The sequence below is a fragment of the Impatiens glandulifera genome, chromosome 7 (assembly GCF_907164915.1).
Source record: "Impatiens glandulifera chromosome 7, dImpGla2.1, whole genome shotgun sequence".
Classification (NCBI taxonomy): domain Eukaryota; kingdom Viridiplantae; phylum Streptophyta; class Magnoliopsida; order Ericales; family Balsaminaceae; genus Impatiens; species Impatiens glandulifera.
In genome coordinates, this window is record NC_061868.1 from 30,913,805 (window position 1) to 30,931,101 (window position 17,297).

The window sequence follows — 17,297 nt, forward strand, 5'->3', positions numbered from 1 at the left end:
AATGTGATAAGAGGCATGTGAAAATGTGAGGTCATGATATGAGAGGTCGATTGAGATTTGTGGTTAATTTGACGAGAGATAATAGATGTGTGAAAGTGTGTGAGGTCACAATATGAGATATGGATGGTGTGATTGGTGGTTGGTTTGTTAAAGTGGTGGTAAAAAAAGGTCGCAATAATGGGTAAGAAGTCGATAATAGTGTAAAGCACGTATAATACTACTTTAGATAATAACAAAATTTATGACACAACTTTAAGTAAAATCTCTAAATCGATCTATAGTAACTAACAGGATAAATATGTAATTGACTTAATTCTTATTAAAAAGAAATATACATTTTTAAGTATTTTTTAAATTCATCAAATTAATTTTTTTATAACTTTAGATATTTAATAAATTTTAAAATATATATGTTAATACTAAATTTTAAATTTTTTAAAAACTAAAACTAATTTTAAATTAATTTAGTTTGAATAGTATTAATTTATCTAAAATATTTTTAAATAAATAATATTATTTTCATATTTTTACCCTACTCTCATGCATGCATGATATTTATTAGTTATATAGTTATCATTGATGTCATGTGGGAGATACTTCAAACAACTCTTTGGATAGAAATGAATATATTTAATCAAAGCATCAACTCTTTGCTCTTGACCTATGTGATAATTTTGTTAAAACCATCTTATTATATTCTTCTCAAATTTGTAGTTAAATTATCGAAAACGATTGGTACAATACTTAATTTAATATTAGGGATTTTTTTGTCTATATATTCAATATGTGACTATATAATTCAAAAATGATATTATTTTTAATAATATTTTTCGTAAAAATAAATGAGTTTAGAAAACTTTATATAATATTGAATACTAAGAAAAAGCCAAAATATTCGTTGCTGTACCAACTATATCTTTCTAGCTTACGTTCAATTGTGACAACTGGAACCTGATAGGCAGACAAGAGTAAATCTTCCTTCAAAAAAAAATTTTTTATAGTTGGGATCATATTGTAATTTGTACCAACATTTTCATAAAATACATTGAATTTTCTTAGACAAAAGAGTTCCATTTAAAATTAGATAAATGATTAGGTAAGGAAATTTGGTTAGGAAATGACTTGGCATAATCTTATTCGTTGAAAAAATCAAATAATTTTTTTTTTTTCTCTCTTTCCTCCCACTTTTACATTTTCCAACAAAATGAAGGTGATGACAAGTCATTCCCTCACTAAATTCTCTCTTTATCACTTCTCTTAAAATTAAACTTCTCTTAAAATTAAATGATTTTTAGTTGAAAAAAATTTAACTTTCTGATAGAGACTTTGACACTTTAACTATTTTAATAGATTAATTAAGTATAATTAATTAACTAATCAAAATTTTAACTTATTAAAAAGTAATAAATCAAATTACAGTCAATAATTAGAAAAATCAAGAAAGACTACTACTCCACGCGGTTAATATTCCATTTGCGCACACCTACTTTTGCTTTTTCCCTCTTCAATCTTTCTCATATTCCCTTTAATCAAACTAAAGGTCTAGATATTTCGATGATGTCAACACAGACTCTACACGGTTTATACGCTCTTCCTCCATTGATTCATTTCAACCAGGAATCCAGTCTCAGATCAGTCTAATAACTATTTGTTTCCCTTTCTACAAACAGGTATCATCATCTTCCCTTCTGGGTTTTGACCTGTCGGCCATGACCCAGATTGATTTTCATTTCTGTTTATGTTTATGCTTCCTCTATCTTATTAGTTCTGTCCTTTCTGATTTCGATAGGAGATGATTGACTGATTGATTAATTGGAAGTGAAATAAGAATGGGTTTGGATGATAATAGAGATGGAACAAGTTTTGATGAGATTGAACTGTCTGATGGGGCAAAACCCATCAAGAAGGGTCAAAGTCCAATAAGTGTTTCTGTATCCAGAAAGGGACTTGTAACCGGAGACCCACAAAATGGGATGAAAAAGAGCTCGACTGGTCTAACCCATAAATTCAACTTCCTAAAATTCGGGTCTTTATCTTCTCCATCTGTGAAATTCCAGCGCTTTGCCAAGGGAAGAGATGATATCTCTCGCAGAGTTCCTTCTTCCACTAGTGAGAAACTTAAAGAAAGGTTCCGTAGGGTATTCTCCGGTAAAATTAATATGAAATCTCTTTGTGAAATGGGTAAAGAATGGATAAGGAATCCCATGAACATGGCTTTATTCGTTTGGATACTTGGAGTTGCTGTCTCTGGTGCTATTCTCTTCCTTGTCATGACAGGAATGTTAAACGCAGCCTTACCCAAAAAGTCCCAAAGAGACACATGGTTTGAAGTCAACAATCAGATCCTCAATGCCTTGTTTACTTTGATGTGTCTATACCAGCACCCAAAACGGCTATACCACCTTGTGCTTTTGTTGAGATGGAGACCAGAAGACATTTCAAGACTTCGAAAAATATACTGCAAGAACGGGACTTATAAGCCACACGAGTGGGCGCATATTATGGTTGTTGTGATTCTCCTGAATATTAACTGTTTTGCTCAATATGGGTTATGTGGTCTTAATCTCGGGTATAGGAGATCGAACCGACCCGCCATTGGAGTTGCAGTATGCATTTCTTTTGCAATTGGTGCTCCTGCAATTGCTGGTGTATATTCAATGGTTAGCCCGTTGGGGAAAGAATACGAATTTGACTTTGATGAAGAGTCTCAAACTGAGACTTCGACTGCTGATCGAAGGGCATCGCTTGAACGGAGATTTTCATTCGCGACAAAGGAAGAGAGTCGGGTTATTGAGACACAGCCTAAATGGAGTGGGGGAATATTTGATTTTTGGGATGATATATCAATGGCATATCTTTCTCTATTCTGTAGCTTCTGTGTTTTCGGTTGGAATATGGAGAGACTTGGTTTCGGAAATATGTATGTGCATATTGCAACATTTCTCTTATTTTGCTTGGCTCCGTTTTGGATTTTTAACTTAGCCGCGATTAATATCGACAATGAAATGGTCAGAGAAGCTCTCGGAATTACAGGAATATTTCTTTGCATATTCGGCTTGTTATATGGAGGATTTTGGCGGATTCAGATGAGAAAGAGATTTCATTTACCTTCTTATAGTTTTTGTTGTGGTAAACCAGCTATTGCTGATTGTGCTCTCTGGCTTTGCTGCTGCTGGTGCTCTCTAGCTCAAGAGGTTCGAACAGGAAATGCTTACGATATTATGGAAGATAAGTTTTGTCATAAGCAAGATAATGATGAAGGATTGGACTCTCAATCTCCTATGCTTTCTCCCTTGCCTCGTGAAGATGGGGAGAGGCAGTATAGGTCTGGTTCAAGTTCTCCATTTAGGAATGTATTGCCTCCAGCTAGCTTTTCGAGTCCTAAAAGAGTTGAACTTCCGAATAGCCAACCTTCGTCAGTGGAGGAGGAGAAACCTAGCACGAGAATGGACGATAAAACAATGGAGGTGCCTGCTCCTATTTTTATAGTAAGAGATAGTAATTGAGCTTCCATGTTGGCTTATGTTTAGCCATATGTTCAAATCTGTAAATCTTTGTTGTGTTGAAATTTTTATGCATATTAATGTACTACTATTGTGTTTTCTTGTAGTTTGTACTGAGAAATTTGTTTTCTGTTATGAACATGTCCTTTTGAATTGTTGAATACCGATTAATTATTCAATGCGTGTCTATTACCCGGGTTTAGTTTGCTGGATTCTGTCAAAAAACTACTATATCCTTGACATAAGGTATGATTTTCTGTGTATATCAATTGTTTCTAGCTACAATATCTTTGGGTAATTTCTAAAATTCTTAATGGTAAACTGCAATTTCCATAAGAATGCTAAATGTGTTGATATTATTTTCTTTTCTGTAATAATGTTTGTCATTTGTGTTGTGTATGTGACAAATATATACACATTAACTTAGAGTTTGTAATTAGTGGGTGCTCAAGATACAACTCTATAATGCCATTCTTCTTAATGATTAATCACTCCTGACGAGGCGAGGCAGGCACGATTAGCCAAACCTCATTTAATCTTATGACTCTCTTTTGTTTTCTCTATTGTTTTAGATCCTACGGAATCACTGACCTACAGATTGATGATCCTCTACAATAACTACTTCAACTCGAGATTGTTGGTGTAAGTTCTTCGGCTAACGTTGAAAACAGGTATAACTCTCTCCTTTTCCTTGTGTTCACTTTTTCTATTTTTTGTTTATTGATCTTGTCATGGATACTATACTTTATTTTTTTTAAAAGATGATAAATTTATCTAGAACCCAAAAATTCATATCATTAATTGGTTTCTTGAAATAATTCAGAAATACAATAAAACAAAAACATGGAACAATTTCTTTTTAACTGGCCTTTTTAATGGTGAAAGAGTGATGAAGAAAGGAAAAAGAAATAATATTCTTAAATGTATGTCAAGTTGAATTTAATCTCATGATGCCTCTTAACACACAGGAAGATCTGCAGGAGGTGGCTCCAATCTCTGCGATTCACCGACTCCATTTTCGACAAGGAAAACCATTGCCAAGCCCCAGTTTATGTGTACGTCCAAATGACAATGCATTACCCATGCTCCTGAAAATGCACCATGTTAGAATTTACTCATAAGTAATATGAAGTTCTTTAATTCCTTACCAGGATTGTCTGCAACAAATCTAATGACTGTCCATCCACCTACAGGTAAACTGGCAGTGTTCCTCATTGGCGGGTCCACAAGATTAAACTTTGAGGTATCCGTTTTCGGGTTGAAGTTTCCAAATCCTTCTGCTATAATATAGAAGTCATATCCATGAAGATGAATTGGGTGATTCTCCGATGTGAAGATACTGGTTCCCTGTATAACTACTTGTACTCTAGATCCATATTTTAGCTTGTAAGCTTTTGTCCCGGGAATAGGTTGCCAAAGAGATCTACTAACATTGCCTGTGTAATCAAATTTAACAGGCGGATTCGATGGGAAGTCAGTTGTGTAAACTCCGGGAATTCCCTGGTGAAAGGCTTGCAATATTGAGAAATTTGATGGAAGGACAAAAGAAGCATTGTTCATGCTAGCTGTAAAGCGGGTCCCGTTTGGAGCTTGACAGTTACGTGCCCTTGCAGCAGATGGGCACTTGTTGATTCCGAGCCCGGCAGTTATAAATAAGTTTTCGTCAATCTCGGTTGGCACAACAACTCTTTTAGGACTTCGTAGAGCCGTGGTGAATGCTGTAGCGGTTTGGGTATCATTAAATCTAGGCAAGGCTGCTGCCATAGGTTTAACGGAAATACCCTTTGCTTGGAAAGACGCGTTCTTGTAGTGGAGAATAGCGGTTGTGGTTGTGTTGTCGAAGGGAGCTCCTTGGGCACTTTGATAGGCACGAGCTGCGATGTAGTATTGAGCCGTGGGCTGATCCCCAGTAATCAAAACGTCAGTTGTTTGTCCAGGGCCGAGCATGATAACGTTTGTGGTGAATGGTTTTAGGTAGGAAGCATCAGCACCTACGACGGTTAGCTTGTGGTTGGCAACAGTAAAGAAGAGCTGTTGGTTCATCGCAGCGTTGATAACTCTAAGAAGATTGGTTTCACCGGACTCAATAGGAATTACCACAGTATCTGATGAGAATCGAATATGTTAGAATATCATACATTTGCTAGAGCGATTATAGAAATCATCACATGAAAGATTTTCTCACGTATAAACGTGGATATAATTAGCGCTGATGAAGAGTTTCGTTTATAAGAGATTTTGAATGAGGAATATGGTTAAAAATCACACCTTTGCTAGAGCAATTATAGAAATCACCCGGCTGGCCATTAATGGTGAAAGCATTGGATACATTGGGAGCAGCCCCTGTTCTCGTGGCTTCTCTAACAACGTCTATCGGGTTAGCATCCCACCATTCACCTACTCATTGGTAATAGTTAGAAATGGAACAAAAGATAAGAACTCGCTATCTAATAATTGATTGATCAAGAGATTACCTAGGAGAATGGGCGTTTGACGATTAGGTTTGGAGAAAGGATAAGAAGTTCCTTCCTTAGGTTGAATAATAAGAGCGCCATAAACAGTGGCTCTAAGCCAAGAGCTGTGGGCATGCCACCATAGTGTACCCTCTTGGTCTTGAATTGTGAATCGGTAAGTATAACTTGCTCCTGGTCTAATGGGACATTGAGTTATGAACTCTGGTCCATCAGCCCATCCCGTTCTCATCTGTCGTATTCCATGCCTGAAGCAATAAAAGCGATGTCAATATATCAATTTTGTTAAAAACAAATGAATTATATCTTATATACCAGTGTATGGTGACATTGTATATTGCTTTGTTTGTTACTTTGATGACCAAAGTGTCACCATTCTTCACTTCCAAAGTTGGACCAGGAAACTGTCCATTCACTGTAATGCTATTGTGAGTATTACATAGTCTCTTTACTTTTGTGGCTTGTACCTGTGAATGCCAATCAATTACCATATGTTTTATTCAATAGTCATTCATATACATAAGTGCATGAATGAGGGAAAGAGTGAGGGTTTCATACAATGAACTCATGTTGGTGAACCTCTTGCGCCAAAGTGGGCACTAATAATGCATTGGCAAAAAGAATCAACATGAAACAAAGAAAGGAAAGAGCAAATGGAGAATGGGGTATATTTCTGTTTGAGGATTCCATTGTCTCCTTCCAAGACCAAGTAAGCAATAACAATAATAATAGTATATGCCTATATGGGATTTAGTTAGAAGAAGAGTTGGATTGTTGATGTGGATAGTGGGATCAAGAAATATTTCATTTATAGGGGTTGAAGAAGAGAGAGAGAGACATGAGGTTGGCGAGAAGTAGGTCTTGATTTTGAGAGGGAGGAAGACATTAGACATAATAGTTCAATGTTGTTCAATGCTAAGTTAGTTGGTTACATGAAAGAGTTGGTGCACCCACTAGCCTACATATAGGGTTTATGTCAAATATATCAAAGATTGTTCCAATGAATGTTTGTCTAATGATTATTAACTAATGTTTTCACATTTATGTTGAAATTTCAACTAATTCATAATTATTAATCCTTACACTAACACACAAGATTATTGTGCCAATTAGACTACATATTGATGAGTAATCGTGCATATTGGGTTGTTATCATTGATGAGCTCTTGGGAAATTTACTTAGGTATTTTACTTTGATAAGGAAGTCATCGTAACTTACACTCTGAAAACCGAAACCAAGAGTTTAAAGTAAACTTTAGATAAAAGAATAATTTCAAAATAAAAATACATTTGAGAAGAAATGAATCAAAGACAAAATATACATGGTTAATCTTAAAAGCTATTAGACTTATAATATATATATTTTAAATATTTCGATACATTCAAATTTAATAGAGAATAAATAAAAAAAAAAAAATTGGGCTTAAGCCTAGTACAACTCTTATATATATATAAGAGTACTTGGATAGATCAAAACATCGTTCAATTGGCGTGAAAAGATAATTGAGAAGTTGAAAACATATATTTTTTTTTTGAGTTTAGCCCGGTTTGAGGATTGAACTGCCCTGCGAAAAAAATTAGTCTTATTTTTTAGTTAAAAGTTTATATATTTTATATAATATTAACTAAATATAATAAGTTTGTATTTTGTTTTAACAAAAGTAAAATAATTTAGTTAGTTAAATAACATATCAATACATATATTGATTTAGGGATTAAATTTTATTGGTGTTGTTTTATTTTATTTTCTGAGTTTGGCTGCCTCATGTAAAAGGAGGTCTTAGCGGTCACATTTTTTTAGAAAAGAAACGTGACAACGGATTAATTATGTAGCTCGCAGACATTTAATCATTTAACCAGGTACAAAACTTGATACTTGACGAGCTCGAATCTAGGACCTTAGAGTTAATATCCATCTCTTGTTGTTGTCTCTAGGCTAAAAGACACCCCAGATCTGCTGTTGCAGATTTGGGGCTCCACCCTACACCACCTTCACAATATATGTTGACTTTTCATTCTCTCTTCATTAATTTTGACTTATCCTATAAAATAACCAATTTTTGTGAATGTGGTGTAGGATGGAGCACCAAATCTGCAACAACATATTTGAGCCCGCTAAAAGAGGAGATCTTGCGGCCACTTAGCTGACTCTACCTTAGAGCCAACCCTTTAGCCTTATTCTTCTGACAATGACCATACTATTTGATCGATAGTATATTGTCAGAATGCTCGAGGAAATGCGGGGTTAGACATTCCTCTAAGGAAAATATTTGTAAGAAATATTTTGTCAAAATTTGGGTACTATGGAGGGATGTTAGGCTCCTCCGTGTTCTATTAAGATTATTAGAAAGTGTTACAAATGGGTCATAAGCTCTTCTGCCATAACTTTACATGAAGTTGATATAATTATTTTCATGTAAAATAATTAAGGGATCAACTTCAACTACCCTTTTATCTATTCATTTTATATAATTTTAAAATAGTTTCAATGACATAGTATCTCAAATCTTGAAGAGAGAGAGAGAGTGAATTGAAAGATTATATTATAAACTTAGTTTGTTTTTTCTAAATATATTATCAACTTAATTAGGTGTGAATCATAATTTGATTTGACAAATCAGACTAACGGAAATCTAGCTGACCAACAAAATATTTAATATTATTAATGCTCAAATATGAATCAAAACTAATTTGTGTGCTGTAAGATTTTTTAATTTTTTAATTTATTTTTTTTTAGAGTGTTGAGTTTCGATCCTTCCTCGGGGGCGACTAATTCCTTCGAGTTGAGCACAACCAATTAACCAGGCGATATGTTCAAACTCAGAACCTGAATAAGGCTGAGACATCCACCTCTTAGGCTTAAAATTGTTGAATTATTTTCAATTAACATGTGTTTCATCTTAATATTTATTATTTTGGTAGAATCGGAAAATGCTTTCCCATGTCCTTGAAATTCTAGGTGTAAACACATTTTCCTCAAACTTCATTATTTCAACAAATAATATGGATATTCTTAATAGGTATTGTTTCACATTCTATACAAAAAATCAAGAAATATAATTTGAATTTGAATTTAGAAAGGAAATTTTCAATTAGCTTGTATTCAACTAGAACCAAAGATTATTTACAAATTAAACTGGTTGAGAAAAATGAATGAATGCATTCAAGGTTGGAAATCAAAATTAATATTGTCTCAAGAAGTTGATGAACTTCTTATTAAAAAGAGTGTGTTATAAATAGTCCCTCCTACCTAATTATATGATGAATGTGTTTAAATTTCAAGAATCTATGCTTAAAAGAAATAATTCAATTATTATAAGCAGTTTTGATAGAACAACCATAAAAAATGAGAAAAAAAATGATTTTAGCCTAGGATCATGCTTGCAAAATATGCCTAGAGATTGTATTTGGATCACAAATTTCTATGGCCAAAAACTTTGAAAGCATTGTATTTTCAAGAGATTTGTTTTTGTCGAGCAAAGATTAGAGTTACATCAATTCTTGGACATGGAAGAGTATTATATAAGGATAACAAGAGAAGTTAACATAATTAATAATAGTTCGTATTTTGGGAAAGGAATGATTACCATCAATTAAAATCTTTGAAAATTATTTGATTTGAACTTGATTAAAGTATGTGATTTATTTCAGAATAATATGAAATGTTGGGATATAAATAATATGATATAAATTCTAAGTAGATGTTTTCAAGAAAGATTATTTTATTCTCTACTTAAACAATGAGATAATGAACCAAATGATAGAGCTCTATCAATATATTTTTTTTAATTATTCTCTTGAATGAGCCAATAAAACAATTTTAAAATATTTGGGGTTTTGTCTTAATGTGCACAAATCCATCCAAGTCATCATTTAACTGCATCCAAGGGTTATTGAGGTTTTATCCGAATTTTATTTTAAAACTCAATTATCACTTCAACCATCACTTTATCAATCTAATAACTATTTTTATCTTTCAAATTATTTTCTAAAATAAATAGAGAAAAAATTTACGATATTTTTGTCATTCAACAATATAAAAAACTAGATATTTTAAAATTTAATCAATCCAGAAAAAAAAAAAACAAAGAAAACAAAAGAACAAGGAGCTCTAAATATAGTTGTATTGGTTTTGTATGTTGATTGATAGTCTCTAGGAGCTATCATGGAACTACAAGACTTCATCCTATTTTTTTCCCTTTGAATGTGGCAGACTAGCTCGAATTCATAGTATAATTTTGATGTTAGAATTATTCTAATTAGAGTGTGAGAAATTAAAATCTGAATGTTGTGGAAGCGTACCTTAATTTGATGAATAATGATTCTTCTCTTTCTTAGACTTTGTATGAATTGAATGATTCTTTAATCTATTTCCTTATGTGGAATGGTTCTTCTCATTTGATGAGTACGTCAATAGATTTCTCTCTCTGTTGATGAGGATGCAAAAGAGAATTGTCCGTACTTCAAATGGGGACCATTACCGTTACATATAACTAACATTAAGTTAGTTATTATAGTTAGATTATTTCTTCTTTCATAAAATTAAAAATGTCACTTAGATATCTTCACTTTATATTAATTATAAATAAATTCATAAGCTATAAACTTAATCACATTAGATCATATTATTTTGGTTTATATTAAATATGACATTTGCACAATTATTTATTATATTAGTGACCCTAAAAATTTCAACATTTGACTTACATGTGAAAAAGATTTTACAGTTGGCGGTGTCACTTTTGACATAAGGATATGATATTAGGATCTCATTTTCTTTTTCTTTGTAGTTCCTTTGTGAGTGTAAAATTTGATTTATTGTGGTGCTCCTTGTTCATTGATTTGGTGTTACATAGTTCACCTAAATGTTATGGGAAGTTTGAACAAAGTTATTAAAAAAACAAAAGGCTTTCAGTTTCATTTGACCTTTTACATAATGATCTTTGTTATAGAAAAATAAAATCCCATTTTTTTTCAGTCACATAAGCTGTTTTCAAATAGAGTGGTTAATTAGAAAGGTCAATCATAGTAAATCGGTTGCTTCTATCCAAATTTTTAATCAATTAGTTATTTGTATATCATGAGGGCTATTACCAAACATTAATATTGAAGTTTTAACTAATCAACTCAAACTGAAGAGAGAGATTGTTGAACGACAAATTGAGAATTATGAGCCAAAATGTGAGTGTTTGAAGTTGTTAAGTTTGTTACCAACTATGGAAGAATTCTGAGACTAAGAAGAAGAAAGTCATTGTCAAGCTTACATGTTTGTCCGTTAAATAGTCAACATATCTGTTTAACTAATTAATTAATTTAAATTTTCAAGTTCAACCATCTTATCTTTTTGTTTTATTGTATAATCAACAAATTTTAAGTTATTATTCAACATATTATATAGAAATTTAAATTAAAAAATGTTAAATTGGTAGACATAGAAAATTCAAAACAATTAAAAAAAATTATTTGTTTTGTAAAAAATGTAGTGAAGTGAAATTATGGTTTAATTTAACAAATAAAATTGTAGCTTCATTGTTTTTACCCCTGAATAAACTATCTTATAAAAGATATAAAATATGATAAGTTAAAATAAATAAGAAGACACATAGAGCATGAATCAATTAAAAAATGATTCCCTAGTCATTATTAAGAGTATTGGCCTTAAAATACATCACATTATGCTACTTAAAAATTAGTATAAAATAACAAAATCAAGAATAAAATATAATGTGATACTATCATCTCACCAAATATTTATTTTCTTCAATAGGTGAACATATATTGGTTGATCTAAATCCTAACTCTAACTAAATTCAAAATATTTATTTTAATTAATCAATTCGGTTTGGGTTGAATTTGGTTAAGTTTAATTTGAGTTGAATTTTCTAATTAGGTTAGGTTACCCTAATTAATAAAATAAAATAAATTTATTTATTTCTTTTCTCTCCTATCTATATAAAATCACTCCCTTCCAATTCTAATATATTCTTGATTAATTTTCAAGAGGATGATCCAATTGACTCTGGGAATTAGAATTACAAATATTAACACATTAATAATATATTTATAAATTAATAATACTTAATTTTAAATTGTTTGTTGGTTCAAGAACTGTGATTAATTTAGATATGTATTTAATAGTAAATGGATACTTGAGTCGGGTCATTTTATGAAAAATGACCCGCCAACCCATAAACTTGAAAAATTATATATATATATATATATATATATATATATATATAATTTCAAAGTGTCTGAGTTGTTGGGTAGAGAATTGTGGTTAATTTAAATATGTATTTGAGAGTAAATAAATACTTGTGTCGGGTTGTGAGTTAACCCGTCAGCCCATAAACTTAAAAAACCAAATTAAAAATGTAATATACACAAGTTTCAAATTTACAACATTACAATTTAATGTTAAACTAATAACACTTTATATTTTAAATTTAACTTTAGAATTGATAAAAACGTATGACATTTATAATAATATAACTTCAACATTTTAAACAACTAAATTAACAATATTTTAAATTCATTTATATAATTAAAAATATATATATATATATATATATAAAATTGTTAGTCATATCATGAATTATATATTCATACATAAAATTATAAAAAAGAAATTAACCATCTTAAGTAATGTGATGATTAAATGTTGATTATACATAGTAAAAATCGAGGGTTTAAATCTAACCTGGTGCAAATTTGTAATTATTATAAAGAGAGAATAATGAATATGGTGGTTGTCGGAAGTGAGTTGGTAAGTGAGTGATAATAAGATTGTTGTTTAACAGAAGTGAGTTAATAAATATCTGTAAAGAGAAGATGATTGGATAATAAGAAGTATGTTGGTTAACCGAAGCGAGTTGATAAAGGTCGGTAAAGAGGAAATAGTTGGGGGTAATATGTTGGTTGAAGAAAGTGAGTAAAAATAAGATTGTTGGTTGACCGAAGTGAGTTGATAAAGGTCGATACCGAAGAGATGGTTGAGTAATAAGGAATATGTTGTTTGACGAAAGTGAGTTAGTAAGTAGGTGAGAATAAGATTGTTGGTTGACCGAAGTGAGTTGATAAAAATCGATAAAGAGGAGAAGATGGATAGGTAATAAGGAATATGTTAGTTGACGGAAGTGAGTTAGTAGAAGAAATATTATATAGTTGATTGTTTATAATTATGATAATTTTTTAATTTTGTTTTCAATCGTATAAATGTACGACAATTTCGTTAGTTTGTTCTAAAATTATTTAGTGACTTAGTTTGATTATAAAAATAAATAAAGTTAACCATATTTAAAACCTTATTTAGTATGAATTATTGAAATAATTAGTATTCATTTCACCTATTGTTTTTGTAATTAATTTATTAATTAAAATATTAAAATAATTTTAAACCAATCGAAAATATGTTAAACAGATAAAAAAAATGTATTATAATGTCAAAAACATATTAAACGAACAAAATTGTGTTAAATGTGTCAAAAGTGTGTTAAACCGACCAAAATGTGGTAAATGCGTTAAAAGTGTGTTTAACACGCCAATAACATGTTAAATGGGTCAACGACGTGTTAAACGGATTAAAACGAGTTAAGTTTTGTTAGAACTAAAAATGTGTTAAACGAGTTTAAAATAAGTCATACGATTCAAAAACAAATCAAATAATTGTGAAACGGATAAACAACATAAAACGAGACAAAAACATATAAAGAGTCAAAAACCTAATAAATATATTAAAAATCAAAATTGAGTTTGGGTTATCCAACTCATACTAATTCAACCCATAACCAACCTATATTAGCGAATAATATATGTTGAATAACGGGTTAACCAAATTTAATTTGAATTGAATATGAGTTAAATAATACTAGTTAGTTTATCTATTTGCACACACTTATCAATATATAATTTGAATTCTTTTAATTTTAATTTCAAACAAGAATGTTTCCACATAATAATAATATTATTATTGTTATTATTATTACTAGTAAAATACCCTACGTTGTACGGGAAAAAATATAAATGAAGTTTTTATATGATATTTAATTCAATATGTTTATATATAATGAAAGAAAATATTTATATAAAATTAATAATAAAATAATATATATTTATATTAAAAGAAAATATATATACATATATGAACTTAAATTATTTAAATTTTTTATAAACGAACTTATATGAACTAAATATTCTTATATAAATATAAATATGAACTTACACTATTTTAATTTCTTTATTAATTTTATAAGTTTTGTTCTTTTTAATGTTAAAGAATGAATTTTTTTAATGTAAATTTAATGGTGTTCTGCAAAATGTGTTCATAACAATCATTAAGAGATACTAAATCGTTGGAATAAGCTAAATTTAACCTCTTCAACAAAAACGGTGTCACCCTCCTTTACATCAAGTTTAGAAAAAGACTTCTATACCCACCTACTTTTAAGATGATCTGAAATCTTCTTTTTAAATCTATGTAATTGTAATGAAAAGTGATCAGTTATGTTTACATGTTGTGTAGATGCAAGTTAAGATTTTAATTTCATTTAAGCCATTTGGTCCATTAGAGTCATTCCATGTCATCTCCATCTACAAAATGTGTTTTCATAACTCAATCATTAAAAAGATACAAAATCGTTGGAAGAAGAAAAACCTAAATTTAACCTCTCCAACAAAAACGGTGTCACCTCCTTTACACCAAAATTTAGACAGAGACTTATATACTCCACATACTTCCAATACGTGCTGAAATCTGATACAACTAAAATCATTTCATTACACACTCTTCACAATTAACTACATTATAACTGTCACTTTATTCTCGTCACTATATTTAACCCTAATACCTTTCTCTCTTGTATCAAAATCTTCTTTCTGAATCTATGCAACTGCAATGAAAAGTGGTCAGTTATACAATTATCAATTCAAGTTTAATAATGAAAAGAGAATCCAACATAAAAATAAAATAAAAGGTTTATGTTTTGTATCATCATCACAACCAAAAATATGTTTATAGGTTCATTCATAAACATTTTTGCATTATACTTCTGAAAAAATGTTAATAAATTTATGGATACAAAAATATGTATTTGGTTGAGATACAATGAAAATATAAACCTCCCACTCTAAAAGAGAGTAATATTTGAAAACAAATTTGTATCTAAACATTAATATGATACTTCAAATATTCTAAAGACATTAAGATTTTTTTTTAAAAACAGGTAAGACCTTGATTTATATTGTTTCTCTTTGAGCCAATATGAGTTTATAAGCTGCATATATCACTTCTAAGGTACCATTTCCCGTGACAACACTCATACAAAAACATTTAATATCACATCCTTCAAAATTTCCTTGAATGATACCCATTTTTCATGTGCTTTTGGATGATCCATTTTGTTATAAACTACCAAACATGTTTCTGAATCTATGTAACTGAAATGAAAAGTTGTCAGTTATATAATTATCAATTCATGTTTAGTAATGAAAAGAGAATCTAACATAAAAAATAAAGAGTTTATGCTTTGTATCATCATCACAAACAAAAATATGTTTATAGGTTCATTCATAAACACGTGTGCAATATACTTCTGAAAAACTGCTAATAAATTTATAGATACAGAAAGATGTCCCTAGTTGAGATACAATGAAAAATGAGACATCCCACTCTAAAAGAGAGCAATATTTGGAAACAATTTTGTATCTAAACATTAATATAAGGTTTTAAATATTCTAGAGATATTAAGATTTCTTTTAAATAAAGGGTAAGAACTTTATTTATATTGTCTTCTCTTTGAGCCAGTATAAGTTCATAAGCTGCAGGTATTGTGGGTACCCTTTCCAGTGGGAGCACTAATACAAAAAACATATAATGTCACGTCTTTTAATATTTTCCTTGAATGATGTCCATTTCTCATATGCTTTTGGAAGATCAATTTATTTATAATCTACCCAACATGATTTTTCAGAAAGCTCTGAAATAAACAATTATATTTCAAGCCGAACTGAATCATATTCGTACTCTGACTGTTCAGATGAACCATCAATAACTTGTACCTGGTTTCATAATGGTTATAAATAAGCAGTAGCACAGTATGATGACATTAATGAATATATAGTTTCATTTTATCAAAACAAAGCATATTTCTGTGTGACTAAGAAATTCATGGATTAAACCAAAACCTTGGTGAGCGCCCTCGAGTAAACCAGGAAAATCTGTGACAACCATTGTTATGTCATAATCGAATTAAACAATGCCTAGGGTTCAAAGTAAAGTGGTGAATTTTTATATAATCTCATAATTAACCCTAGATTCAATTATAAAAAAGTTTAAAATTGGCTCAAATTTAAGCAATTAGGAAGAATAAAATTTATTTAGACAGCTTTTAGAATCAAAAGTTGAGAAAATGGTGGAAGGTGCACTTTTATCTGAAAATTATATAAAAGTTTTATTTATTAAAGGATATGAGAAAGTAAGAACCTCTCTTTGTCATTTTGTCGAACACTTGGTATCCTAAAACTATCACATCACTCCTCCGATTCTTCTCATCTCTCCTCTTCCCCGTCGTCTTCATCGCCACCGTCGTCTCATCGGGGGAAGAAGACGATGCACTCACCATCTACGATGTCCTGCAACAGAACAATTTTCTAGTAGGTCGTCTACCAAAAAGTGTAACAAAATACAAGATCAATCGAAACTCAGAAAAATCAATGTGTACCTTAAGGATACCTGTAGTTACAGCGTGGAATGTTAGTAGATAAACGCCACATCCTCTTGTGCATCAATCTCATCTTCTCGCACAACTAGCTTCTGCATTACTTCTTTATCTAAAAAATTCTGGATTGAATTAAACATTAAAAATAATTGGAGCAAATCTATCAAATAATATAAAGAAAAAATAAAATATAAATTAATTATTAAAGTTATAAAAGAAAATAAAAAAATATTAATTAGGAAGAAAAAATTAATATATATAATAACGGAAAGAAAGAGAAATTAGTAATTAAGAAATGAGAGTTAAATTAGTAATTATTATAAGAGAAAATTTGAGAATTATTATTATTATTAGGTATTATATATATATATATATATAAAAGATAAGAGAGAAAAAAAAAATAGGAAAAAAATTAATATATATAAATTTTAGGTGAGAAAAATGTTATTTGTTTTTAAAATATTTAATTTTTAGATAAATTAAAATATATATAATTTTTTCTTTTATTAAAAAAAATATAAAATTTATTTGTGTGAAAATATAAAAAAAATTATATTTATATAAAAATTATTAAATATAAAATTATTAATAAGGTAATATATATTTTATGT

The 17,297-nt window shown here is 30.0% G+C and overlaps 2 protein-coding genes across 2 annotated transcripts; one reads left to right on the forward strand and one right to left on the reverse strand.

The window, feature by feature from the left end:
* Positions 1–1,501: 1,501 nt before the first annotated feature.
* On the forward strand, positions 1,502–3,690 carry LOC124944589. The gene is made up of 2 exons (XM_047484888.1): positions 1,502–1,670; positions 1,790–3,690. Exon 2 carries the CDS (start codon positions 1,830–1,832, stop codon positions 3,504–3,506), a length of 1,677 nt encoding a protein of 558 aa, XP_047340844.1. The 5' UTR covers positions 1,502–1,670; positions 1,790–1,829; the 3' UTR covers positions 3,507–3,690.
* A 661-nt stretch (positions 3,691–4,351) lies between these two features.
* LOC124944588 (laccase-12-like) lies at positions 4,352–7,079 on the reverse strand. Its single transcript, XM_047484887.1, has 6 exons — positions 6,533–7,079; positions 6,290–6,441; positions 5,978–6,222; positions 5,772–5,900; positions 4,652–5,608; positions 4,352–4,591 (listed from the first exon to the last, which is right to left on the reverse strand). Exons 1-6 carry the CDS (start codon positions 6,662–6,664, stop codon positions 4,461–4,463), a joined length of 1,746 nt encoding a protein of 581 aa, XP_047340843.1. The 5' UTR covers positions 6,665–7,079; the 3' UTR covers positions 4,352–4,460.
* Between the last annotated feature and the right edge of the window lie 10,218 nt (positions 7,080–17,297).

Coding starts and splice junctions, on each gene's coding strand:
- LOC124944589 (XM_047484888.1), top strand. CDS start 1,830: ATGGGTTTGGATGATAATAGAGATGGAACAAGTTTTGATGAGATTGAA.
- LOC124944588 (XM_047484887.1), bottom strand. CDS start 6,664: ATGGAATCCTCAAACAGAAATATACCCCATTCTCCATTTGCTCTTTCC. Junction 6,442..6,532: donor TTCACCAACATGAGTTCATT/GTATGAAACCCT, acceptor TGGCATTCACAG/GTACAAGCCACAAAAGTAAA. Junction 5,901..5,977: donor TCAAACGCCCATTCTCCTAG/GTAATCTCTTGA, acceptor ACCAATGAGTAG/GTGAATGGTGGGATGCTAAC.